Source organism: Miniopterus natalensis, chromosome 20 (assembly GCF_054644295.1).
Source record: "Miniopterus natalensis isolate mMinNat1 chromosome 20, mMinNat1.hap1, whole genome shotgun sequence".
NCBI classification, from domain to species: Eukaryota; Metazoa; Chordata; class Mammalia; order Chiroptera; family Miniopteridae; genus Miniopterus; species Miniopterus natalensis.
This window is the reverse complement of record NC_142100.1, coordinates 24,101,862-24,124,119: the sequence shown is the minus strand read 5'-3', so window position 1 is coordinate 24,124,119 and position 22,258 is coordinate 24,101,862. Positions and strand designations below refer to the sequence as shown.

The window sequence follows — 22,258 nt, the reverse complement described above, 5'->3', positions numbered from 1 at the left end:
TCTGTTGTCTTAAAAATCAGTATACTGCCAGGCCGGGCGTGGCTCAGCGGTTGAGCGTTGACCTAGGATCCAGGGGATCGGGGTTTGATTCCCGGTCAGGGCACATGCCCGGGTTGCGGGCTCAATCCCCAGTTGGGGGCGTGCAGGAGGCAGCCGATAAATGACTCATTGATGTTTCTATCTCTCTATCCCTCTCCCTTCCTCTCTCTGAAATCAATAAAGATATATATTTTGGAAGAAAAAAAAATCAGTATATTAACCTAAGACAGGTATAATCTGTACCTATTGGTTCCTCAAAAAACAAACAGTTAAAGAGATGGGTAATCATTTGTAACACCAGTTTCTTAGAGATTCGCTTTGTTGAATCTTTCTAAAATATTTTTTTAATGGAAACAATTTGTTGGAGTTTTTTAAACTTCTTTTTCATCAGTTAGGTAATATTTAACGATAAAACCATAATAACAAGCACCAATTACAAACAGGTACCAATAACAAACAGGTCTGGGAGCAAGGTGGACTCTTGGCAGGCCTAAGAGCAGCATGGATGCTCCACAGGAGAGCAGCATGGGTATGCCAGGGCACCGGACAGCATGTCTACCCAGAGAACAGAGAGGCTGAATTCACTGGCAAGTCAGTTAAGTGCAGGTCAATTAAGAGAGCTTCTGCCATTTTCACTGAGGTCACAGAATAAACTGGTATGTAATCCTTGTGAAACTGTAAAAACATTTTAATCCAGCCCACTTTGTTTAAAAGATACTTAACAATTCATGCTCCCCTGAACAATCTCATTTTTTGCTTTTAGGATGAGAGGGTTCATCAACACACACACAATAAATTACTATTACTAAAAGACACAGCATCAGGCAGAACGACCTGATACTCTATTCATGGACATAAAAATTCAACTTGGGGCTCCCATGCCCAAACTCAAATACTCAGTACCAACTTAAGTAATTTATGCCTCTTTGGCAGAAGTGCATGGATGATGCCTTTTCCTGGTGCTAGTGAAACCTATCCATTTTCTTACCTCACTGAGTATCAGTTTTTATACTTTCACTGATAAAACAGACAATGAACATACTGTATAGGAATCCTGAGCTCTTTAATTAAAAGGAACACAGAATTATAACTAAATTGTTTGCCACCATGATCTAAAACCATTCTTTTTACATCACAGGACCAAAACCCTTATATTACCTTTATTTTCAGAACTGGAGCCAGTGTTGCTATCTGGTGCAGGCAACATGTCTTCATATCCCCATGATACTATGTGTTTGCCACCAAGCAAACAGGAGGGGGATCCAGGCCCCCCTTCCAAAAGCAACAGCCTAAGAAGGAGAAACAGAGAATCACAAAGACACCAAGACTATCCACCTTGGCAAGAAAATAAAAGTCCGCCTACCATCTCAAAGAGCAGAAAACTAAAAAACAGTTTTACACAGATATTATACATCTGAAACAATATTCACAGTATATTTTTCAATTTAAATTTACAAAGCAGTGTTTATAGAAATGTTATAATAAAATTACAGCCCAGCCAGGCGTGGCTCAGTGGTTGAACATTGACCTAGGATCCCAGGAGATCACTGTTCAATTCCCAGTCAGGGCGCATGCCCTGGTTGAGGGCTCACTCCTCAGTAGGGGACATGCAAGAGGCAGCCAATCAATGATGACTCTCCCATCATTGATGTTTCTATCCCTCTCTCTCCCTCTGCCTTCTTCTCTCTGAAATCAATAGACATATTTTTAAAAAAATTACAGCCTGGCCGGGCATGGTTCAGCAGTTAAGCATCGACCTAGGATCCAGGAGATCGCAGTTTGATTCCCGGTCAGGGCACATGCCCGGTTTGTGGGCTCAATCCCCAGTCGGGGGCTTGCAGGAGGCAGCAGATCAATGATGACTCTCTCATCATTGATGTTTCTATCTCTCTCCCTCTCCCTTCCTCTCTCTAAAATCAATAAAGACGTATTTTAAAAAAATAAATAAAATAAAATTACATCTGTGTGTAAAATGTGTATACTTTATATACAGGAGAGAAAGAGAAAGAGAGAGAAATGTATGAATTGGGAAACACGTACCAAAGCATTAGGAGTGGTTATCTTTGGGTAATGAGATTATGAATGATTTTATCTTTCTTCTTTACACCTCAACATAATATCTCAAAATCTACAATAAGAATTCATTAAAAACTATTATGTTTTTTAAAAGCCCGCAAAAAATGAAAAATAACATGCTCTAGGAAGACTTTCAAAGAAGGACAGATAAGATAAAATTCTTACAAAGATAAATATGATAATATACTTATTTAAAAATATGAATCACTTCACTTACATGTGGAATCTAAAGAACAATATAAGCGAACAAACAAAACAGAAACAGACTCATAGAGACAGGAAACAGACTGATGGCTGCCAGAAGGGGGGAGTTGGGGGACTGGGTGAAAAAAGTGAAGGGACTGAGAAGCACAGATTGGTAGGTACAAAATCGTCCCAGTTTCTAAAGTACAGCACAGGGAACACAGTCAATAATATTGTAATAACTATGTATGGTGCCAGGTGGGTACTGAAAATATTGGGGGGATCACTTTGTAAAGTATATGATTGTTTAACCACTATGCTGTTCATCTGAAACTAATATTGAATGTAAACTATAATTTAAAATATATGAATTATTAATGAATACAAGTTTAGCAATCTACTTACTAAAATAGACCTTATGCACGATCTCCCTTGCATAAAACTTACCTATACAGTACATCGGCCACAGGCAGGGACCCTAGATCCGTCTGTTTCTGTAATAGATGGACTGTATGAACAAAAGTTTTCAATGATCCCCTAAAATAAAAGGAGGGAACAGAAAATCATCAAAAGTGAAAAGTCAAATAAGAAGATTGTTAATGTTAATTTTATTAACCTCTTGGGAAGGTTCCAAAATGTGTCTATCTGCTTATGCCAACCAGAAGGTATGTTGTACAAAATATACTTGCTTACTAGGTGAGTGGCACCATCTGAACAGTCAATTATGATGCCTTGATGCCTTGCATTTGTAAAGGTAAATAATTTCTCCTAACATGAAAGTTCAAAACAGAAGGCTCAGTACAAAGAACATGAAACTATTATTCTTGGACACTATTTCTATCAAGTCATTCTCCAGTCTAGAGCACAGACTTCATGGGAGGAGGTTATATTTAAAGTCTAACAGCACTTTCAGAATTAATTTTTTAATGTCTTTGTTAGGTTCATCCATTTTACATAACATCTCACTGAATCCCATCATATCAAAAAAGAAATACATTCAAATAATTAATACTTTGTACTGAAAGCTGTTCCTTCTGTTTCCCCAGCTGTAAAACAGGTGATTATAATACTTGAGAGGTCACCACTACCTGATTTCCTTTTGGTTCCCAAGGCTGGAGGCTCTGGGAAGTCCATAATATAGTCAGCAGGATCTAAAAGAAGGTGCTTTTAAGATGCACAAGACTTACCTGGCCATTTCCCAAGTATAAATCACCACAAGAACATTTCCTGATCTAAACGATTGCCTGTATCAGATGGGTGACTTCGGATCACTGCCTTATTCTCTTAGCCAAGGCTTTAATTGCTGGGTATCACATGCCTAAACCCCAAAAGAAATGAAATACCTAATGCTGGACTGAGTAGACCTAGAGTCCTCCTCTTAATTGCCCCTTTCACTATCGAAAGAATCAAAACCAAAGAACAGTATAAGATACGGATGCAGAGAATCAAAACCAAAGAACAGTGTAAGAGAGGGAGGCAGCAGAGAGAGTATAAAAGCACAAGTTGGGAGTAAGGACACACGGGCTCTGAAACCTGGCTCTGACTCACCAGCTACACCGTCTCAGTCCTGTCACCTAACTCCTATGGATTTTTGCCGCTTCATCTGTCCAACAGGGTGGATACCTCCCTGGGGTACAGTGAAGTTAGAAAAATAAAAGGGCAAAAGCACACTGGAACATTTAAAACCATGAAACCAACTATAAGGTAGTATTTACTTGCCAGACTCAATCAGATTTTAAGAGTAAAATTTAAACCCCTTCCATGGCTCCAAAGCCCCTACATGATCTGGGCCCTGCCAATCTCATCTCCTGCCCCTCTCCTTCTACCATCCAGCTACCCTGCTCACTCTGCTGTCCCCCCGCTCCCCTGGGCATAGGAAGAGCATCTGAGTCAGGCCACTACTGTTCCTCTGCCTGGAACTGTCGATGGCTTTTTTGCATGGCTGCCTTTCTCGTCATGTGGGCCTCAGCTCAAACGTCACCTTTCAGCAGGCCGTCCCCGGTATCACTGGCCAATGCTGCCTCCCCCCCCCCCCCCCGCCCCATACTCATTCTCAATCAAAACAGCCTGTTCTGTCCTCTTACAGTGACTATCCCTCTGAAATGATCTTGTACATCTGTTTGTTGCTGGTTGTCTGCCTCTCTCACTTTCATGTAAACTTTGCTAAGAACTTCATAATCCTCCAAGAAGAGTTTTCCCACATACTCTTCACTTTAAAAAAAAAGGAAGAACCCAATCAAGGAAAAAACTCTGAAGGAGAGGGGCAGATAGTGGTACTAATCTGTCAGACCATGGTCCTGATGGTTTCTAGCCAACTAGCTTGGAGGAAGCAAAGGTAGTGAACATTTTTTCTCCCAAATGTGTGCCAGTGATCATACAGGTTCCTGGGCAGAACACAGAAATCCTCTCCCGGAAAAGTAACTCCAAGCATACTTCCTATTGGCAGTGGATCAGTAACATCAACTTACACACAAAGGACAGCACACTATTAAATCTTGATATATACAGAGAGATGTTCCAGTTAAATGATGGAAGCAAGCATCAGGGTCCAAAAATATAACTGTGACTAAGTCAGTGTGACTGAGTCCAGGTGAGTAAAAACCCATTCATCTGTGGATGTACTCCTTAAAAAAACTTAAAAGCTCTACAAACTTTTAATTGTCCTTCCAGAAGAAATACAGAGAGAACATCCTCCACAAACTACCTGATGGAAAACACTAATCCTCTAAGGGGTGTGGAAATAATAGCAAGGGTTGATTCTCCATGTCAAGCTGTTTAAGCTGTTATCATGGTACAGCAGAAAGCAAAAACTGGAACCTGGGTCCCAGCTCAGGCTGCTGGTGCCAAGTTTTGGTGAGAAAGCATCTTGTGCACTGTCTGGGCCGTGCAATTCAAGACTGAAGACAAAAGAATTCTGAATGTTAAGATCCCATCTTAACCTCTTATCCACTCACCCAACCCAGGCGGCGGCAGCAGTCGCAAGGTCACTGAGTGGCACATGTGATTTTCCTTACCTGGCACATGCCAAAGCCACAAGGGCAGCAGCAGCATTTTCTTTTTGCTTATGAGGGATGTGTCGGCCCCTGTCAGAAGTTTCCTCTAGCCAAGAGCACAGCAGAGCTTCAATTCCATTGAGACAGTCAGCAGGCTCCTTGGTCAAGCTCAAAGGCTGGCAGTCGCGAAGGCAATTCAATAGCACCTCAGCAGTAATGTTACAGAGGGAGGGGTCTACTCTACTCTGGGACTGAATGAGGGGGAAGACTAGCAGGAGCCCCATCCGTGATGTGAAGGGAGCTTGCTCGGGTTGCTGCAACAAGCCCTGGCGTTTGAGCAGGGCCAAAGTTTCTTCGTCGCCCGAGCTTTCCCTCTCATGCTGCTCTTCCAAGGCCAGCTGGCGCTGGGCATTCCACAGTCCTCGCAAGGCATTCAGGCGGTATTCCAGCAGGCGGGCATAGGCGTTGCTCTGGTTCCCACAGACAGAGCGCAAGCGTTCTGCTAATTCCACTGGGTTCTTGGTCTCAAATGTTAAAATCTTAAAAAAGAAACAATAGAGAAAAAGTTATGTACTGCTTTCACCATTGCTTTCATCTATGGCTCTGTTGCCTCTCATATGCTCCCTGACCAGGGATCAAACCCACAACCTGGGTATATGCCCTGACCGGGAATCGAACCTGCAGCCTTTTGGTGCAGGGGATGATACTCCAACCAACCGAGACACCCAGCCAGGGCCAAGCAAATAATGGTTAAATGTTCCTCACCATCCAATCATACAAACTGTTTTCCTATCTTTGTCGAGATTCATCAAACACAAGTTACCCTTTTGGTTATTTTTCATATGGCAATTGATAAAATAACTCAAGTTCCTTTAAAAATATTTTTTTATTGATTTTAGAGATACGAAGGGAGAGGGAGAGAGAGAGATTGAAATACCAATGATGAGAATCATTGATCGGCTGCCTCCTGCACACCCCCTGCTGCGGACCAAGCCCAAAACCCGGGCATGTGCCCTGACTAGGAATTGAACCACCATCTCCTGGATCATAGGTTGATGCTCAACCACTGAGCCATGCCGGCCGGGCTCAAGTTCCTTTAAAAATGATCACTTTTCTAGGGCAATCATATACCTTGAATGTGTGATCATAACCAGGGAAGTTCGACTGCCCTTTCTTTTTTTAAAAAATTAGCAACAAGCTTCCACCATGATGATCAACAACCAAAGATTGAGTTATATTTGAATGTTGTTAAAAAAAAATCACAATTTTAAATTTTATTACCTTCCCAGTTATGAACATCTAAGCAAGTAAGAAATTTTGTTACATTTTTTAAAAAGCTTTCCAACATTGATTTTGTGATTTTCACCCAATACAACTCTTTCTGATATAAAATTCATATGTTCCATATACATTTTTACTTATGGTACTTTGACCATCTACTTATATTATATGAAGCAACTACTAAAAAATTCAATACAAACTTTTATTCGACTCAAGAATGGAGGCATGTTAAAACACACAATAACTAAAAAACTGAGTAACATTAAACCCAGCTATTTATTTTTATTATCAATGTCAAACATAGATGCTTCTGAAATGGTGTTTCATGGTTCATAAAATAATGTGTATGACAGAATTGGCAGCTAACTCCAAAGATTAAGAGTAGCTGAAAAAAACTATATGATACACTTCTGCACTTTTCTGATGATTCTATTTTTATATGTACTTCAGTTATATTTTTAGCATTCCACTTGAAAGGCAAACATTCTGAAACAATTGAGCTATAATTAACCAAATATTATACAATATACACACTTAAGTGACTGTTGTGCCTATTGATTTAGCAGTACCTAACGCACACTATGCTTTCAGAAATCCATTAGACTACTCAGCATTATCCATTTCAATAGCCCCTTATGAACACTAAGACTGTCTGCTATGCTGCCATTTTTTTAGAATTCTAAAGTTTGAAGGCCATGGCCTAAAATCATTTTATAAAGATATCATACCTTCAGGTTTTAGTAAGTCAGCTCTGGAGGATCTATTCTGGTACTCATGAATATTAAATGATCTGTCCTCGTATAAAACCACTGCCCTCAGTAAGTGCTCTTGACCAAGAAGATAAAACACTAAAATGTCATTAGAAAATTAATATTCTTTTCTTTAAAAAGGAGAAGAGTTATTTAAGAAAAAGGGACGATCCCTGTCGCTCTTAATCAGAAAGAAGGGTCACTAACTGTACTTTGGAGATAATGCTGAAGTCACCCCAATTAAGGGAGCGACTTTCAAAGTAACTCATACCCTTAATGTAATTTTATCATACATGACACGTGTTTTTAAGCTAAGACAACAACAATCATTCTGGAAAGCTAACAAAAGATAGGCAAAATACTCTCTGCCAGCCAGATCTGAAATATTAGAAAAGCAGAGATAAAATTCCCCAAAAGGGTCAAGTAAAAAACTAAAAGACATCTTAAGCCTACTTCTGAGAGCAATGGAAAGTAATCCCATTTCTAAAAATTTACCCTAAAAAATGTTTCAGAAATAAAAAATGTACAAAGATGTTCATTGCAGTCTTAGTGTAGTGGAAAAAGAAGAAGCAATCTCAATGTCCAAAAGAGAAGTGTTTGATTAAATTATAACACATCACAATGGAATATTAACAACAACAACAACAACAAAAAGCCACAGAGCAACAACAAAAAGCAGTATAAAATTGTGCATGCCTTATAATAGGACTATGTAAAACATGCTTGTCCAAGTTTGAAATGTCATTGGTAATTATGGTAACAGTCATGCGGGTGGGGGTTCTCTATTAAACAACAACAACAGTGATAACAAGTTAAATAGTTTATATTTTGAAAAAGCAGCCATGGCCCTGCGCTGGCCAGGTAGCTCCGTTAATTACAGCATCATCCCAAAATGCCAAGATTGCAGACTCATCCCTGGTCAGGGCACATACAAGAGTCAACCAACGGTGCAGAAATAAGTGGAAAAACACATTGATGTTTCTCTCTCTTTCTTCCCCCTCCCCTTTAAAATAAAATTTTTAAAAAGCAGTCATGACTAGAGCTGATGTCTTTCACAAGCAAATACCATCTTTAAATAACTAGTAATCAAATGGTGACACAACAGATATATTTAAAATTTGGGGGACATATCTGACAAAGAATCACCACGACTACTTAAGTCACTTCCTGGTTCCATCTGTTGTACTTTGGAAGCAGTTTATCTCGACAGAGGGCCCATAATATTCCTGGTTAGGAGGGAAGGCTGGGTAGTGGAATGGGGAAGACCACCCACCGTAGATGGTGGGAACCATCCATGAACAATAAGACCTTCCCTCTCCAAGAGTAAATGATATTTAAAACTCAGGATCACTCAAGCTCCAAAGAGATGAATTCTAATACCATACTCCCTAGTACGGCACATTAACCGATTCAATTCATTATATGAACCTGTCGGCATAAAAGGCATTTATACCTGGATTATTTCAAAGCAGATCGACTGGCCAGACTTGCAACCCCAACACAAAACTTTTCAGTAAAGGGTATAGAATAACGACCCCTCTCGAATGTTAGAGTGGAGAGTTAAACCCTTCTACAGATCCTCCTGCCATTTTCGTACTGTAAAGACGGCAGTCACAGCCACACGGAATTGCACATGGTAGTTCAAAGACGATCAGAAAGATCTCATGTGAACCAAGTGAAAGAACTGTGAACGGAAGGATGGAATTCTATCCCTCATACGAAAGCCTATATCAAGAGTGGATCACTTATCAATTAAATTAGACCCTGAAGTTACATGACCTTATCCAAGCTTAGAAATACGTGTTCATTCAAATTCTCTTTCAACATCTTTTTTAAAAGGGTCTTTAACTTAACTGATAACCAGGATTAAGTTTCACACTTTAATTCATAAATTTTAGCCCATAGCTTGGTGCCAAAACTAGGAATGGGCCCTGACTTGTTACCAGCTTATTTAGCTTTCGCTCAGCCGTGTCAAACTTTCTCCAACACATTGTGATTTTTTTCCCCCAGACAGTCATACAACTGCTATTGAAAGCAGAATGGTTAGAACTGTGAGAATTCAACATCTAAGAAATCACTGTTCAAATTCTTTTTGCATGAAAGTTCCATCTTGTCCTGGCCTCTGCCTAATTTTCAGCTTTTGTCATGTCCCCACTCAGTCTAAATCCTATCTTTCAAAATTCAGCTCTGCCACATATTTTGAGAAACTGATTTCCTCTCTTTCTCTTCCCCTTTCCAGAATTAGCTTCTCCATGTTTCCATAGTATCCAGCACGTACCTCTATCAGCAGGTCAGCCACAAGCTGTAAGAAAGAATGTTGTTTCAATAGGAATGTATCAATGATTTAATAGAGGATGTACATTAAGGAAATGTAGTGAGTGATGTGCAGAATCGCTCTTGAAAGTTGACCCAAGGCATCAAATTCATACCTAAAAATCTCTCCATGTTATAAAGTCATTTCTTCACCAACATAAAATCTTGATAGAACCAAAACAGACCATCCTATGCTTATAATCAACAGAATAAAATTTAGAGAAAGATTAGGACTATTAAGAGTATTATTAGGAGTATTTAAAGAAAAAAGATATCTCAGAAAAGACTAACTCTATCTGTTAATTACTTGAATTACATAACATAAAGACTATCATAGTGTGATATATTCAAGTGATTAGCATAAATACGTTTTTTTTTAGGAAGAAAATCACTGTTGACAGTTTTTAAATTAAAAATATAACAAGTTAAAGAAAGAAATTATACAAGTCCAATATGTGTAACACTTACCACACTCTACTACAATGGTGTTTTTATTTACAGTCTGTCCATTTTATTTTATTTTATTTTATTTTATTTTATTTTATTTTTAATGTTTTTATTGATTTTAGAGAGAGAGGAAGGGAGAGGGAGAGAGAAAGAAACATCAATGAGACAGAAATATCGATCGGCTCCCTCCTGCACATTCCCCACTGGGGCTCAAGCCCAAAACCTGGGTATGTGCCCTGACCAGGAATAGAAACCAGTGACTTCTTAGTGCAGGTGACAGTACTCCACCAATTGAACCACACCAGCCGGGCTGTCCCCTCTTAAAACTGTGAGTCCTAAACGGATGAAACCATATCTTATTCATATCTGTATCAGCAGAGCTCAGCACAGTGTCTGGCCACATAAATGTTTGATAAATTAATGAGAAGATTCATAAATTCCAAGAATAATTATCTTACAACGTACATCTGGTTCCCACTGTCCATCTGAGTAACCTTCTCTCACTTGGATTGATTATATTTCTGCCTTCTGGAGCAATGGAAAAATATTCTTTCTCTTGCACATAAGAGGTTTTTAATTCAATGAAGAAAACACGCAATAGAAGGAGAGGACAGCAGAGTATGAGTTAGGGCAGTTGTTCTCAGCCAGGCTAAATATTAGAATTGCTTTGAGAGCTCTTTAATAATGGGTGGAAAGGGGGAAGGGATTAAGAAGTACAAACTGCCAGTTCTAAAAACAGTCATGGGGATGTAACATACAGCATAGAGAATATAGTCAATACTACTGTAGTAACTATGTGGTGTCAGATGGGTCCTAGACTTCTCAGGGTGGTCCTTCGTAAGGTATATAAATGTTTAATCACTATGTTGCACACCTGAAACTAACATAATATTGTATGTCATCTGTAATTTAATTTTTTTTAATTAAAAAAAAATACCACCAATACTAATGAGTAGGCCCCACCCCAATCTGATTATCTGGGGAGGGGACCTAGGTGGGTTTTTTCTGTTTTTTTTTTTTTAATTCCAGAGGTGAAAGCAATGTGCAGCCAAGATTGCAAACCACAGAGTTAGGGCGACTAGTTTCAAGATCAGTCTCTGCAAAGAACTGTTTCCCCATAGGCATTTTACTTTACCCCTCTCGTTCTGTGTTTCTACATCTGTAAAATGAGGGTAACACCTGTTTCCATTTACACAGTTGTTAAGATCAAAGAAAATAATGTACAGGGAGTGTTCTGTAAAAGTGGCAACCACTGAACAATTGTTAGGACATTACAGATACTTCCTTATTTTAGAGTGGATTACCACCAAGGAAGGAATTTTTTTGGATAACTCTACAAGAAGGAAAACTTGACTAGATAAAAGCTGAAGGGTTTGGGGTGGGGTAAAGGATATTTGAATTTAACACGTGCTTCTTTTTAGCCAACACTGTTTAAAAAATGCTAATGCAATCTTAAACTGCATTAGTAGAATTCCAATGTCAGTAGGAAGGGAGGTAATAATCCCATTTATATTCTGCAATGGTCAAACTATAACTGGAATATCCTGTTCAGTCCAGAGTACCTCATTTTAAGATGTCATTAGCAGACTAGTGTGTGTCCAGGAGAGGGTGATCTGACTAATCTGGTAATCATGTCATAAGAAAAAGAGTTAAGAAACTGAGGATACTGGCCTAGAAAAGAGATGAGTAGGAAGGGAAGCTGTCTTTGTAAGACTGAAGAGCTGCCATGGGGAAAGGAAGACAGTCTCTATTGCTCCAGAAGAAGCAGAAATAAGAAGTTGCTGGGATGTACAGCACAATAAGGAACTCTGATGATAATTCAGTATATATCAGAATTCCTGGATGTATTTACTTAAAAATATATATTCTTGGGGCCTACTTATAAAGATTGTTTCAAGAGGTCTAGGATATGCTCTGGAACCTGCATTTAAGCATGCTCTCTGGGTGATTCTGGGTAATCCTTTTTAAAAGTAATATAACCTTTGGCTGGCCAGTTTGGCTCAGTGGTTAGAGCGTTGGCCTGCGGACTGAAGGGTGCTGGAGCGTGTGTGGGAGGCAACCAATCGATGTTTTTCTCTCTCCCTTCCACTCTCTCTGAAAAGCAATGGAAAAAATATCCTTGGGTGAGGATTTTTAAAATAATAATAAAATAAAAATAATATAACCTTTATAAAATGCTTATTGTATTATAATTCACATATCATAAAATTCATCCAACAATGCATTGGCTTTCAGTATAGTCAGAGTTGGGCAATCATTTACCACAATTTTAGAGTGTGTTCATGACCTCTTAAAGAAACTCTGTACCTATTAGCAGTCACTCCCCATTTCCCCCCAAATCTCTCAGCCCTGGGCAATCACTAATCAATCTGTCTATAGATTTATCTATTCTTTACATTTAATATCAACATTTTCACCTTCTTATTAGTATACTCAATTTCTTTCTTTCTTATTTATTTATTTATTCTTTTGTATTCTGAACTAAATTTTTCAAAATTTGCATTAGTTTTTATAGAACTGCTTAATAAAAATCTCCTACTGGTAAAATGCAAAAGTACCAAATGCTGAAAAGAATATGAAACAATAGAAATTCTTAGACACTTCTGGTGGAAATATAAAGTAGAAAACAATTAGCATTGTCCAGTTAAATTGAAAATACATTGTCCTAGTTTCCTGTGGCTGCTGGACTTAGTAGCTTAAAACAACAGATACTTATTTTCTCACAGTTCTGGAGACCAGAAGTCCAAACTCAGTGTCACTGGGCCAAATTCAAGGTGTTGGCAGGGACACATTCCCTCCAGAGGCTCTAGGAGAGAATTCATTTCTTCTCCCACCTTTTGGTAGCTGCTAGCATTCCGTGGCTATGGCCACATCACTTCCATCTCTGCCCCTGTGAGTCACCTCCTTTCATACTTTGTGAAATCTTCCCCTGCTTGTCTTCTATTAAGGACGCTTGTGATTGCATTTAGGGCCCCCCCGATCATCTAGGATAATCTCCCCAGTTAAGGATCCTAAATCTAACCACATCCGCAAAGATCCTCTTTCCGTATAAGGTGACATTTACAGCTTCTAAGGATTCGGACCTGATAGGGGCCATTGGTCAGGCTACTACAGGCTAATAGCCTACAATGCAGCAATCCACTCCTAGGTAGTTTCCTACCGAAACTCTTGCACACGAACACCAGATGGCAAGTACAAGAATATTCACAGCAACATTGTTTATGGTGACAAAAAAACTGGAAACTCAAATATCCATAAACAGGAGAATGGCTACAACTGTGATGTAGTCAGATAACTGACAATTACACAGCAGTGGAAATAAGTGAAGTATAGCTACACACATCAACATGGAAGACTCATACAACACGTGGGACAGAGAAAAATGCAAGTCACAAAAGATACATATGGCACACTACATTACATAATAAGGTCTTAAAACACACAAAACTAAGCTCTATAATGTTTAGGGCTGTGTGCATAATATGCTAAAACAATAAAGAAAAGAAAAAGAAAAACAGAATTCAGGACAGTGGTTTCCTACATGGAGAAAGGAGGGTTGGATTGTAGAGCACACAGAGGGCTTTAAAGGTACTGATAAGAATCCATTTATTTCTTAACTGGGTGGTGGGATCACAGAATACATATAAAATTTATTTATATTTATATATTCAAAAGTTCTATGTAAAATATATATACCTTACATATATAATTTTGAATATATATTACTAATGAAAATGTTGTAATTCCTATTATTATTCCAGTCCTAAAAAGCATAGCAAGATCATTAAGCCCAGTGCTAATAAACTCTTAGTGGTTTATCTAGAGGAGGCATCACTGTAAACTGAAAGTATTTCCAGCACAAGGTGTGAACAGCTCAAGTGCTTCTTATTTTTAGGAGCAGCGTAAGCTTGATGCACAAGCTGAGCTCCCAGTGATGCTGTAGTTGTGTCTGCCCCTGGAAGGAGCTGCTGGTTGTGTAGGGAGGCTAACGTCTAGGCAGAGACTCTTACAGGTGGTGTGGGTAGGAGGGTGGACAGAGCCTGCCTCCCAAAGGACATTTGGCAGTGCCTAGAAACATTAGAAACATTTTGGTTGTCACAAGTATCAGGGGGTAGAGGTCAGGGATGCTGCTAACCATCCTACAATGCACAGGAAGCCTTCCCAACAGAAATCATTTGGCTGAGGTTGAGGAAGCCTGCTCTATAGTAACCACTTGATTGACAGCATTCAGGAAGCCCGCCTACTGCCATCTGACATTAACTGGGATGATCCAATCTCCCAAAGGGATAGAGAGAGCCCCAGTTTGCAAAATTTGTTGATCATCAGAATTGTGCACAGGAGGGAATCTAGTCATATGCTCAATTAAAATACAAGTTTTACAGATAATTATTATGTACCAGAAGGCTTCTGATTGATTGTAAACTCCTCAAGGTGCAGACTTTGATTCATTCATATTTATATTTTCTGTACTAAAAGTCTCGGGATGCTTTGAATTGTTTCTCCTGAAATAAGGTGGAGAGCACAGCACCTGGCATTCAGTGAGTACCCCTAACTTCAGTTAATATTATTTGAAAAAAATATTTTTCAAATTTATTTCAAACTCTAGCAATATAGCTTACAACTTTGTCTACTTTTCCTCTTAAGGTGTCCCAAGCATCTGAGAACCTGGCACTTAATAGGTGCTCAATAAATATTTACTGAATGAGCTAATGACTCAAAATGCTACCTGATCATGCACTTTCATGCCCTCCAAAGAAAACAAAACAGAAAGCAATAGGCACAATGAGGCACCACATCCAACGCCAGGTCAGCACTTCTGCTTGAGAATTCCGACCTCATCTTCTCGTCAGTGTCAACAAGAAAGCTGAAATCAGTGTCCTTCATACACTAATGGTAAGATCAGGGGCATTAGTTCTAAACCCATGGCCAGTAACTGTTTGGCTGGGTGAGGCAAGAACATAAGTGTGCACCAATAACTACTCCATACAAATCACCAATCGCCATGGCTGACCACAAAGCACCTCTAATAAACATGACAAACGCTGCATCTTTTATGCCACTGAATCTTGCCCTTCTCGACAATTCCTGCTCACAGCTGTGCCTGACTAATTAAAACTGCCTGGAAACCTTGTCTATCACTTTACTGGTTATTTCTTCTACTAAGTCAAAAGACTCCACTTTAGAATTCAAATCCATCTGTCTCCCTCAGTCTGCAGAGAACAAATGTTCGGAAAAACTAACCAACTAGCTAAAATTAAATGTACCTTTTCTAGCTAAGACTTACTTAAAATGTCGTTGGAGGCAGGGAGCAAGAAGTGTAAGGGTAAATCACTAAAACTTAACCATATTAGATATTTAGATATTCAACTCCTACCTTAGAAATCAGGGAAAAATCCAGAAACTCTTGGCTAAAATGGATTTACATCTAAAGGCAAAACTTACTGATGAAATGAACACACATCAAATATTGCTCAAAGTAATTACTTATGACTATCAACCCCGAAGTTTTACTCACCCATTTCCCTCTCATGGACATTAGAAAGCCTAAATTGGCTCATAACCTATAGCTCCACCTTTGATATCTGAAATATACAGCATGAATTCATGGGTCCCAGGAAGCCTAGTAGTGAGGGAGCCACAGTTACCAAATGTTTATGTGCCAGAAACTATACTGAAGTTTCCACTCGCCGTGCTCCTTAATCTGGAAAATCATAGCATAAGGTGGGTAAGAAGCAATGTTGTGCCCATTTTACAGATAAGAAACCAGCTGGTTTAGAAGATTAGGCCCATGGCCAAGGTCACTTCACTAATAAATGGTGAACTGGGATTAAAAGGCCATCTCTAAACTCAGAGCCCAATTCTGAACCACACCAGGGTCTCCCACACATGCTAAGAATCACCTTGAGCAGTAGTTAGAGAAATGCCATAGCTCCCAAATTTCTGCAGCCTCCATAATTGCCCTGAGAGTCACTCACTGGCAGCTCGTTTTCCCCAGCCATGAACTCAGAGGCTGGGACACGGAGCAGGTGGGGGAACATGTTCCACAACAGCCACACTGGGCTGCTCCCATTTTCTAAAGTAGGAGAAGAGGCAACATGGAATTTCATGTTCCTAAGTAAGAGCTTTCCTAGTAGAAACAGGGCACCAATTATTTGGATTAATACTTCATATAACACATAAATACACAAACCGCTGAGGGCCACAGCAAACTGGAAAACGCATGGACCTCCTGAAGGCACTCAAATTCAAGCATGTTTTAAAATTCTGGGTGCCAAACGAAATATATCTATGGGTTGAATTTAGTCTCTGACAATAGTTTGCAATCCTGTGGGCCCAAATTCTTTACATCTCAGCTTTTTTCTTAAATATATGCATTTATTATATAAAATATATATTTACATATTTCATTGTGGGGGGCAAATGTTGAATTCAAAAAATTTCTTGCCAGTTATACTTTAATGAAGCTAAAAAAAATCTCTGATGATAAATGACTTGGCATCTGTCAAGTAGTTCCCTTTGAAAAATGAAACTCCAGAATGGGGAATAACCTAGTGATTGAAACACAAACCAGGTAAAATGGAGAATTTACCAGCATGGCAGTTACCTACCACTAGTCATCAGTATGCACGTTGCTATTAGAAATAATGGGTAGAACCTGGAGATGATTCACAACCTTCCTTCTGTTCCACCACCATAGCTGAGAAACAGCACCTCTCCCGTCACTGCTTCCCCAACGCTGCGACGCTCAGGGCAGAAGGAGAGGGGCCCCGCAGCAGGTGCTAGGAACTGCTGATTTAGAACATAAGGACAGTATGCTGGCCCAAGCTGTGTTTGCTCTCATGCCAATTGCTTGCCATATGAACTATAAACACATTCCATTTAAACGGATGACGTGTAATAGGACAATACACAGAATTCCCTGCGTGAGCTTTTTCAGGCTGTCACCTCATTGGCTCTGCCAAATTCCTGTCCCAGGCTTGGGCAGAAATAGCTCACTTCTTAGTTTGGATAGACCATAGAGATAAAAAGGTAGAGCCCCGTGAACACAAAGGTGGAATGTTTTTAAAGACCAAGCATTCTCATTGCAGGTTGAAAAACTTTTATTTATTCAGATCACTGCAGCACTGAGAAAAGTTATGATTTGCTTTGATATTAAGACATAAACTAGATTAACACAAGAAGTGTTCTACCAAGGGATGCGTTTAGAGGACTATACATTTTACCTGGGTGACCATAACTAACTTTCCTATTTTTATAAGCAACCTCTAAGGCGAGAGTTAGGGAACAGATCAATTTCAGGGTTCCATCAAGCTCCATCAAGTAGACTCTAGAATGTCCTTGAAACAGGCTTCATGATGCTCCTGAAAGTTGTACCACACAGAGCTATGGATCAAAAACTTACAGTCTCTAAAATGTGAGGAACAGCGTAATCCTATCTTTGAAGCGTGCACACGTCTGCTTTACATATAAATGCAGGTGTGCGTAAATACTGTGTATTTAGAGAGAGAGGGTTGGGAGAGAAGGGGGACAGGTTCAATATCTTAGCAATGGAGGAATTCCAGTTGGCTTTGATCTTTCTTCTTATCTTTACTTTCCAAGTTGTGTATAATAAGCACAAATTGCCTTTGAATGGGTGGGGGAGGGGAAGCGGCGGATATACTATCATGGGAAAAATGCTTAAACTATAACATGAGGTAAACAAAGCAGGCGCAATTCAAAATATAAAACATTTTTACTACTTTAAAAAATTACATATAGAGCCCGGCCGGGTGTGGTTGAGCGTCGACTTAGGATCCAGGCAGTCGGGGCTCGATTCCTGGTCAGGGCACATGCCCGGGTTGCAGGCTCGATCCCCAGTTGGGGGTGTGTGGGAGGCAGCCGATCAACGACCCTCTTGATGTTTCTCTCTCTCTCTCCCTCTCCTTTCCTCTCTCTGAAATCAATAAAGATATATTTTTTTTTAAAATTACATATAGAGAAACCTAGGAGAAAATACCCCAAATCAACATTTTAAAATTTGCTGCAGTGATATTTCCATGTTGTTATTCTGCGGTGAAGAGTTGCATTGGCAAAGGTAAGCATGCATCTTGGGGACGTGATCAAAAGAAACACGCAGTTTCACTTCTCTCTGCGTGTATGTATCTCAACTTATCCGTGCTGAGAAGCAACGGCAAGAGAAAGTGGGCCAGAGCTCAGCTGCGCCGTACAAACATGTGGTCAGTGGGAAGTACAGTACCTGTAACTTCAACCTTTTCCTGGAAACAGTGCCTGGCATGCCACGGAGTAAAAATGGGGGAGCAAGTGTAGGAGGATATTTTTGACAACGGCTGAGGGCAAAGGAGAAAAACTAATTTGATGAAAGAAGCCTACTTATTCTACAAAAGCAATAGAGTATGTCGGGAATACCTTGAATAATTGTAATATTTCTGAAAAAAAAATTTTTTTGGAAAAGCTATTGGTAATAAAAATACAGCACTTTTTATTTTGGTATCAAAATAATAACTTCTGAAGAAACAGCATATGCTATCAGGAAAAACTATTATTTTGTGTAACTTTTGATGCTTTGATTTCACTGGTTTGGGGAGCAGATGTCTCCTAGCTTCTAGGCAGTCAAATACAAATTCAGGAATCTTCTTAGAGGTTTAAAGTGCCTGTTTTGTTTTTCTTTATAAAGGATATGAAGTCAATGAAGAGAGGCCCTTCCTAATCTCTCAGTGTATTTTTATCTAATAAACTTTATGCTTCAGTGCTCTTGGATGAATTCATTTTTCTAGGCTTCAGAGGAAGCAAACATCTTTAGTGTCCCCTCCAGTGAAGAAGACTTTATTTCATTATAAGAAACAATAATCCCATTTAAAAAGCTTAAGGCTGTCAGCGAGACACACCCTCAACTGCACTCTCCACCTACTGCTGCTCCTCTGACTTAAGATGCCAATAGCTTTGGTTACATGTCACCCCACCCTTTGTTCTACGGGTCATCAGACCTTTCGATGAGAGGGCCGAGTCAACTCCTGGCTAACATGGCAGCTCAGTCAACTAGAACCCAATACCAAGTTGTGGTTCAATCTACATTAAGGGCCTTTTAGTTTCCCTAAGAAAGAACTCAAGTCTGCGTGAATGGCAGCATAAGTCACCACCTTCCACCTGGTTTCCTAGTGTGGCCATCAGTTCAGTTGAGTAAAGGTTTATTTTCTCTATCTTGCAGATCTGAAAGATCCTGAACCCAGCTTTCTGTGTAGATGCATTGTTCATCCCTCCTGACTCACTTTGTGTTTACAAAGAATTCCAATCTCTTGCTTCTAAAGTAACATAAGCTTATTGTAAAAGCAGAAGTTGAAGGCGCAGGGCTCTTCATCAGCTCCCACACACTATCGCCTCTCACCAAATATGCCAGGGTGGGGGGTGTCCAGAGCCTGCCAGGATGCAGATAAGGGAGCACAGCTGGCCCTCCTGCTATCTCAGAATTCACCTAACGTCATGGAGATCTTCTCTAGGTAACCAACTTAAGTCATCTTTTAATAGTAAAACACCAGCCCAACCAGCGTGGCTCAGCTGTTGAGCATCGACCTGGGATCCGGGAGATCGTGGCTCGATTCCCAGTCAGGGCACATGCCCGGGTTGCGGGCTCAATCCCCAGTCGGGGGTGTGCAGGAGGCAGCGGATCAATGACTCTCCCATCACTAATGTTTCTCTCTCTCTCCCTCTCCCTTCCTCTCTCTGAAATCAGTAAAGATGTATATATTTTCAAAATAGTAAAACACCAGGTGAGTGTTTCAGGAAGAGGCCTATATAAGGTAGCCCAACAGAGGCAACTGTGGAGATACCTGGATCTGTCCATAACCCTTTTGGGCGGCTGGACAGATTCACATGAATCTCATCCTTCAATAAACAGGAATTTCCTTTCTAGGTAAGAGTGTAAGAAGTGGAAGATTTTAATTTAGTGTAATTGGTTGTTTTCCCCCCCATTAATGCTACAGATAAATTGCAGCATTTTTACATATTTTTACGTTACATTGCCTGACAAATTGTGCCACCGCACAAGAAATATTTCATTATCAAGGTACATGCCTAGCATGCCTATTCTCTCTCTTATGCTGGTGTTTTAGTTCAACTTACAAATATTCACTAAACATACCACACTGTGGGCAGTAAGAAAGCGGAGGAGCTCTCCTTCACAAATGCACATGCAGTTATGAGGAAATGAGAACTTCTCCCATTTAGAAGCTTTTTGTTTTTTTAACTTACAGAATGTCTCACTTTTAAATATATCAGGGTAAATGTCATAGTTTTAATATGACTTGGGAACAAGAAAAAAATCATCAATAAACATCAGACATTTGTTTAGTTTGGGTCACATTAGGTCCCTTAAAAGTAAAAACATGGAAAAATGAAAAAGGAAAATCCAAAACAAGATCACCAGGTATGACCCTTGCTAGTCTAGGAGTTTACATGAACTATTCAAACAGATTATTCACCACCACCTTCCAGGGCTGGAACAGAGGCATCCAAAGAGAAAACTCAGTATGTTAGATGACTGAATTACTGTCACTGAATATTACATTACACAGAAAAGTAAAAGCTTGTAATTAGGCTTTTGGGGGGCAGACTGTACTTCATGAAGTTGCTGAGGACATTACTTTTGTTTTGGATAGTACAGAGATACATGCTTTCTATACACACAGAGCCTACACTCAGTGGTAAGGCTGTATTTGAGCTGGACCTTCCTTCTTGATTTCTTTCTACTATATACTTGCATCCATTCAAATGTTAGACAGAATAACAACGAGAAACGAAGAAAGGATGAGAGGAAATTGCAAGGACTGTCATCAGTCTCTGAGCTGCCAAATCATGACCTAGAGCAAGAACCCCCATCTCTCCCTCACTACCTCAAAGTAAGTTTATAAAATTCTCACAACAAATTTCGGTTAGAGTCACTTTAATTTTTAAAAAATACATTCAAAGTTTCACTTTTGGGCTGTGTCGTGAAATATGAACAGGGTTATGATCTAAGAAAAGGGAGAGAAATATATACACTTTGAGAACATTTAACCTCTTGAAATCAAATACCAAGAACCAGAAATCTTTTGTCGGTTCCTTACTGGAGAAACGTAGCCCACTGGCCGAGCAGAGCACAGCTTGGAGAATCAGAATCTAAAGTAACCATTAGCAGTGAGAGAGGAGCCAGGCAGTTGCACTGTCCCTCCGTGCAGCTCTGGGGCCTCTGGTCGTCTTCCATTTGCTCCAGACAACTTTTTCTACGCTTTTATTCCTTCATGAAATGAGTTTTCTTTATATAAGAGCTTTGCTTTCCCTTATTATGGTCTAAAAGCTTTGTTCGGTCTTATAGCAAATCCTTTAAAAGCAGAGTGTTTTTGAAATGAAAAAAGAAAGCTGTTTCTGTTCTTCGTGGTAGCAGCTTGAGGTGACAGGACTGGACTTTTCTTACCTCCACAGAAGACTGGAGCTTCGTTTGTCTTTCGGAGGAAAAGAAACTGGGCTATACTATGAAAAAGCACACAAAGCACCTTCTGACTAGAACCACATCTTTTATAGGTCTAAAACCGGAGTAAATATTAAAGTTCAGGTTGACGACGCCATGAAAACAAGCAGGAGGATTTCATAAGAACTAAGAACCCGACTGGCCAACCCCTGACCAGGAGCCACCATCCCTGGGTTAAAACTATGTTGGCTCTCCAGAAAAGTTATCGTGACAACTCTGCAGTTCCCAGGATGAGCACATGGCTTCAGGACCACGCATGGCTTAAGGACAGGTGAGGAATTCTTACTAGGTACCATTCTAGGCAAATGGGCATTTCATCAAACCTGTACTATTTCCCTACATTCTAACCATGCTACCTGAGAGAAAGCTCTGATATTAAGCCACCTACAGGCTGTTTTTGTCATCTCTCTCATAGAAGAACATATTATACCATTAAAAAAGTACCAGTTCCTTATCTTTCATATTTCCCCAAATGTGGCTTTTCCTTGGGTTTCAACAATGACTGCTGAAGAGATAAACTGAGTTATTTTAAGAAACTACGACCAGATCCTTTCATGCGTCACAGCAAAATCCCAAAATAAATTCTAAACTTTGACTTAGAAAAGTTAGGCTAAATCTCAATTTTCTGTCCCTCTAGGATCCACCTGCTTGCTAATAATATTACAGAAATATAACTT

The 22,258-nt window shown here is 39.7% G+C and overlaps 1 protein-coding gene across 2 annotated transcripts in view; it reads right to left on the bottom strand.

Annotated features, from left to right (window-relative positions):
• Positions 1-22,258, bottom strand: part of HECTD4 (HECT domain E3 ubiquitin protein ligase 4) — a 122,380-nt gene that overhangs the window by 88,646 nt on the left and 11,476 nt on the right. For both annotated transcript variants that reach the window (XM_087828682.1, XM_087828683.1), the window contains exons 2-4: positions 5,313-5,830; positions 2,746-2,835; positions 1,198-1,328 (exon numbers count right to left, since the gene is read on the bottom strand). In XM_087828682.1, coding sequence (XP_087684808.1) covers positions 1,198-1,328; positions 2,746-2,835; positions 5,313-5,830 — 739 coding nt within the window. The remainder of the gene's footprint in view (positions 1-1,197; positions 1,329-2,745; positions 2,836-5,312; positions 5,831-22,258) is intronic.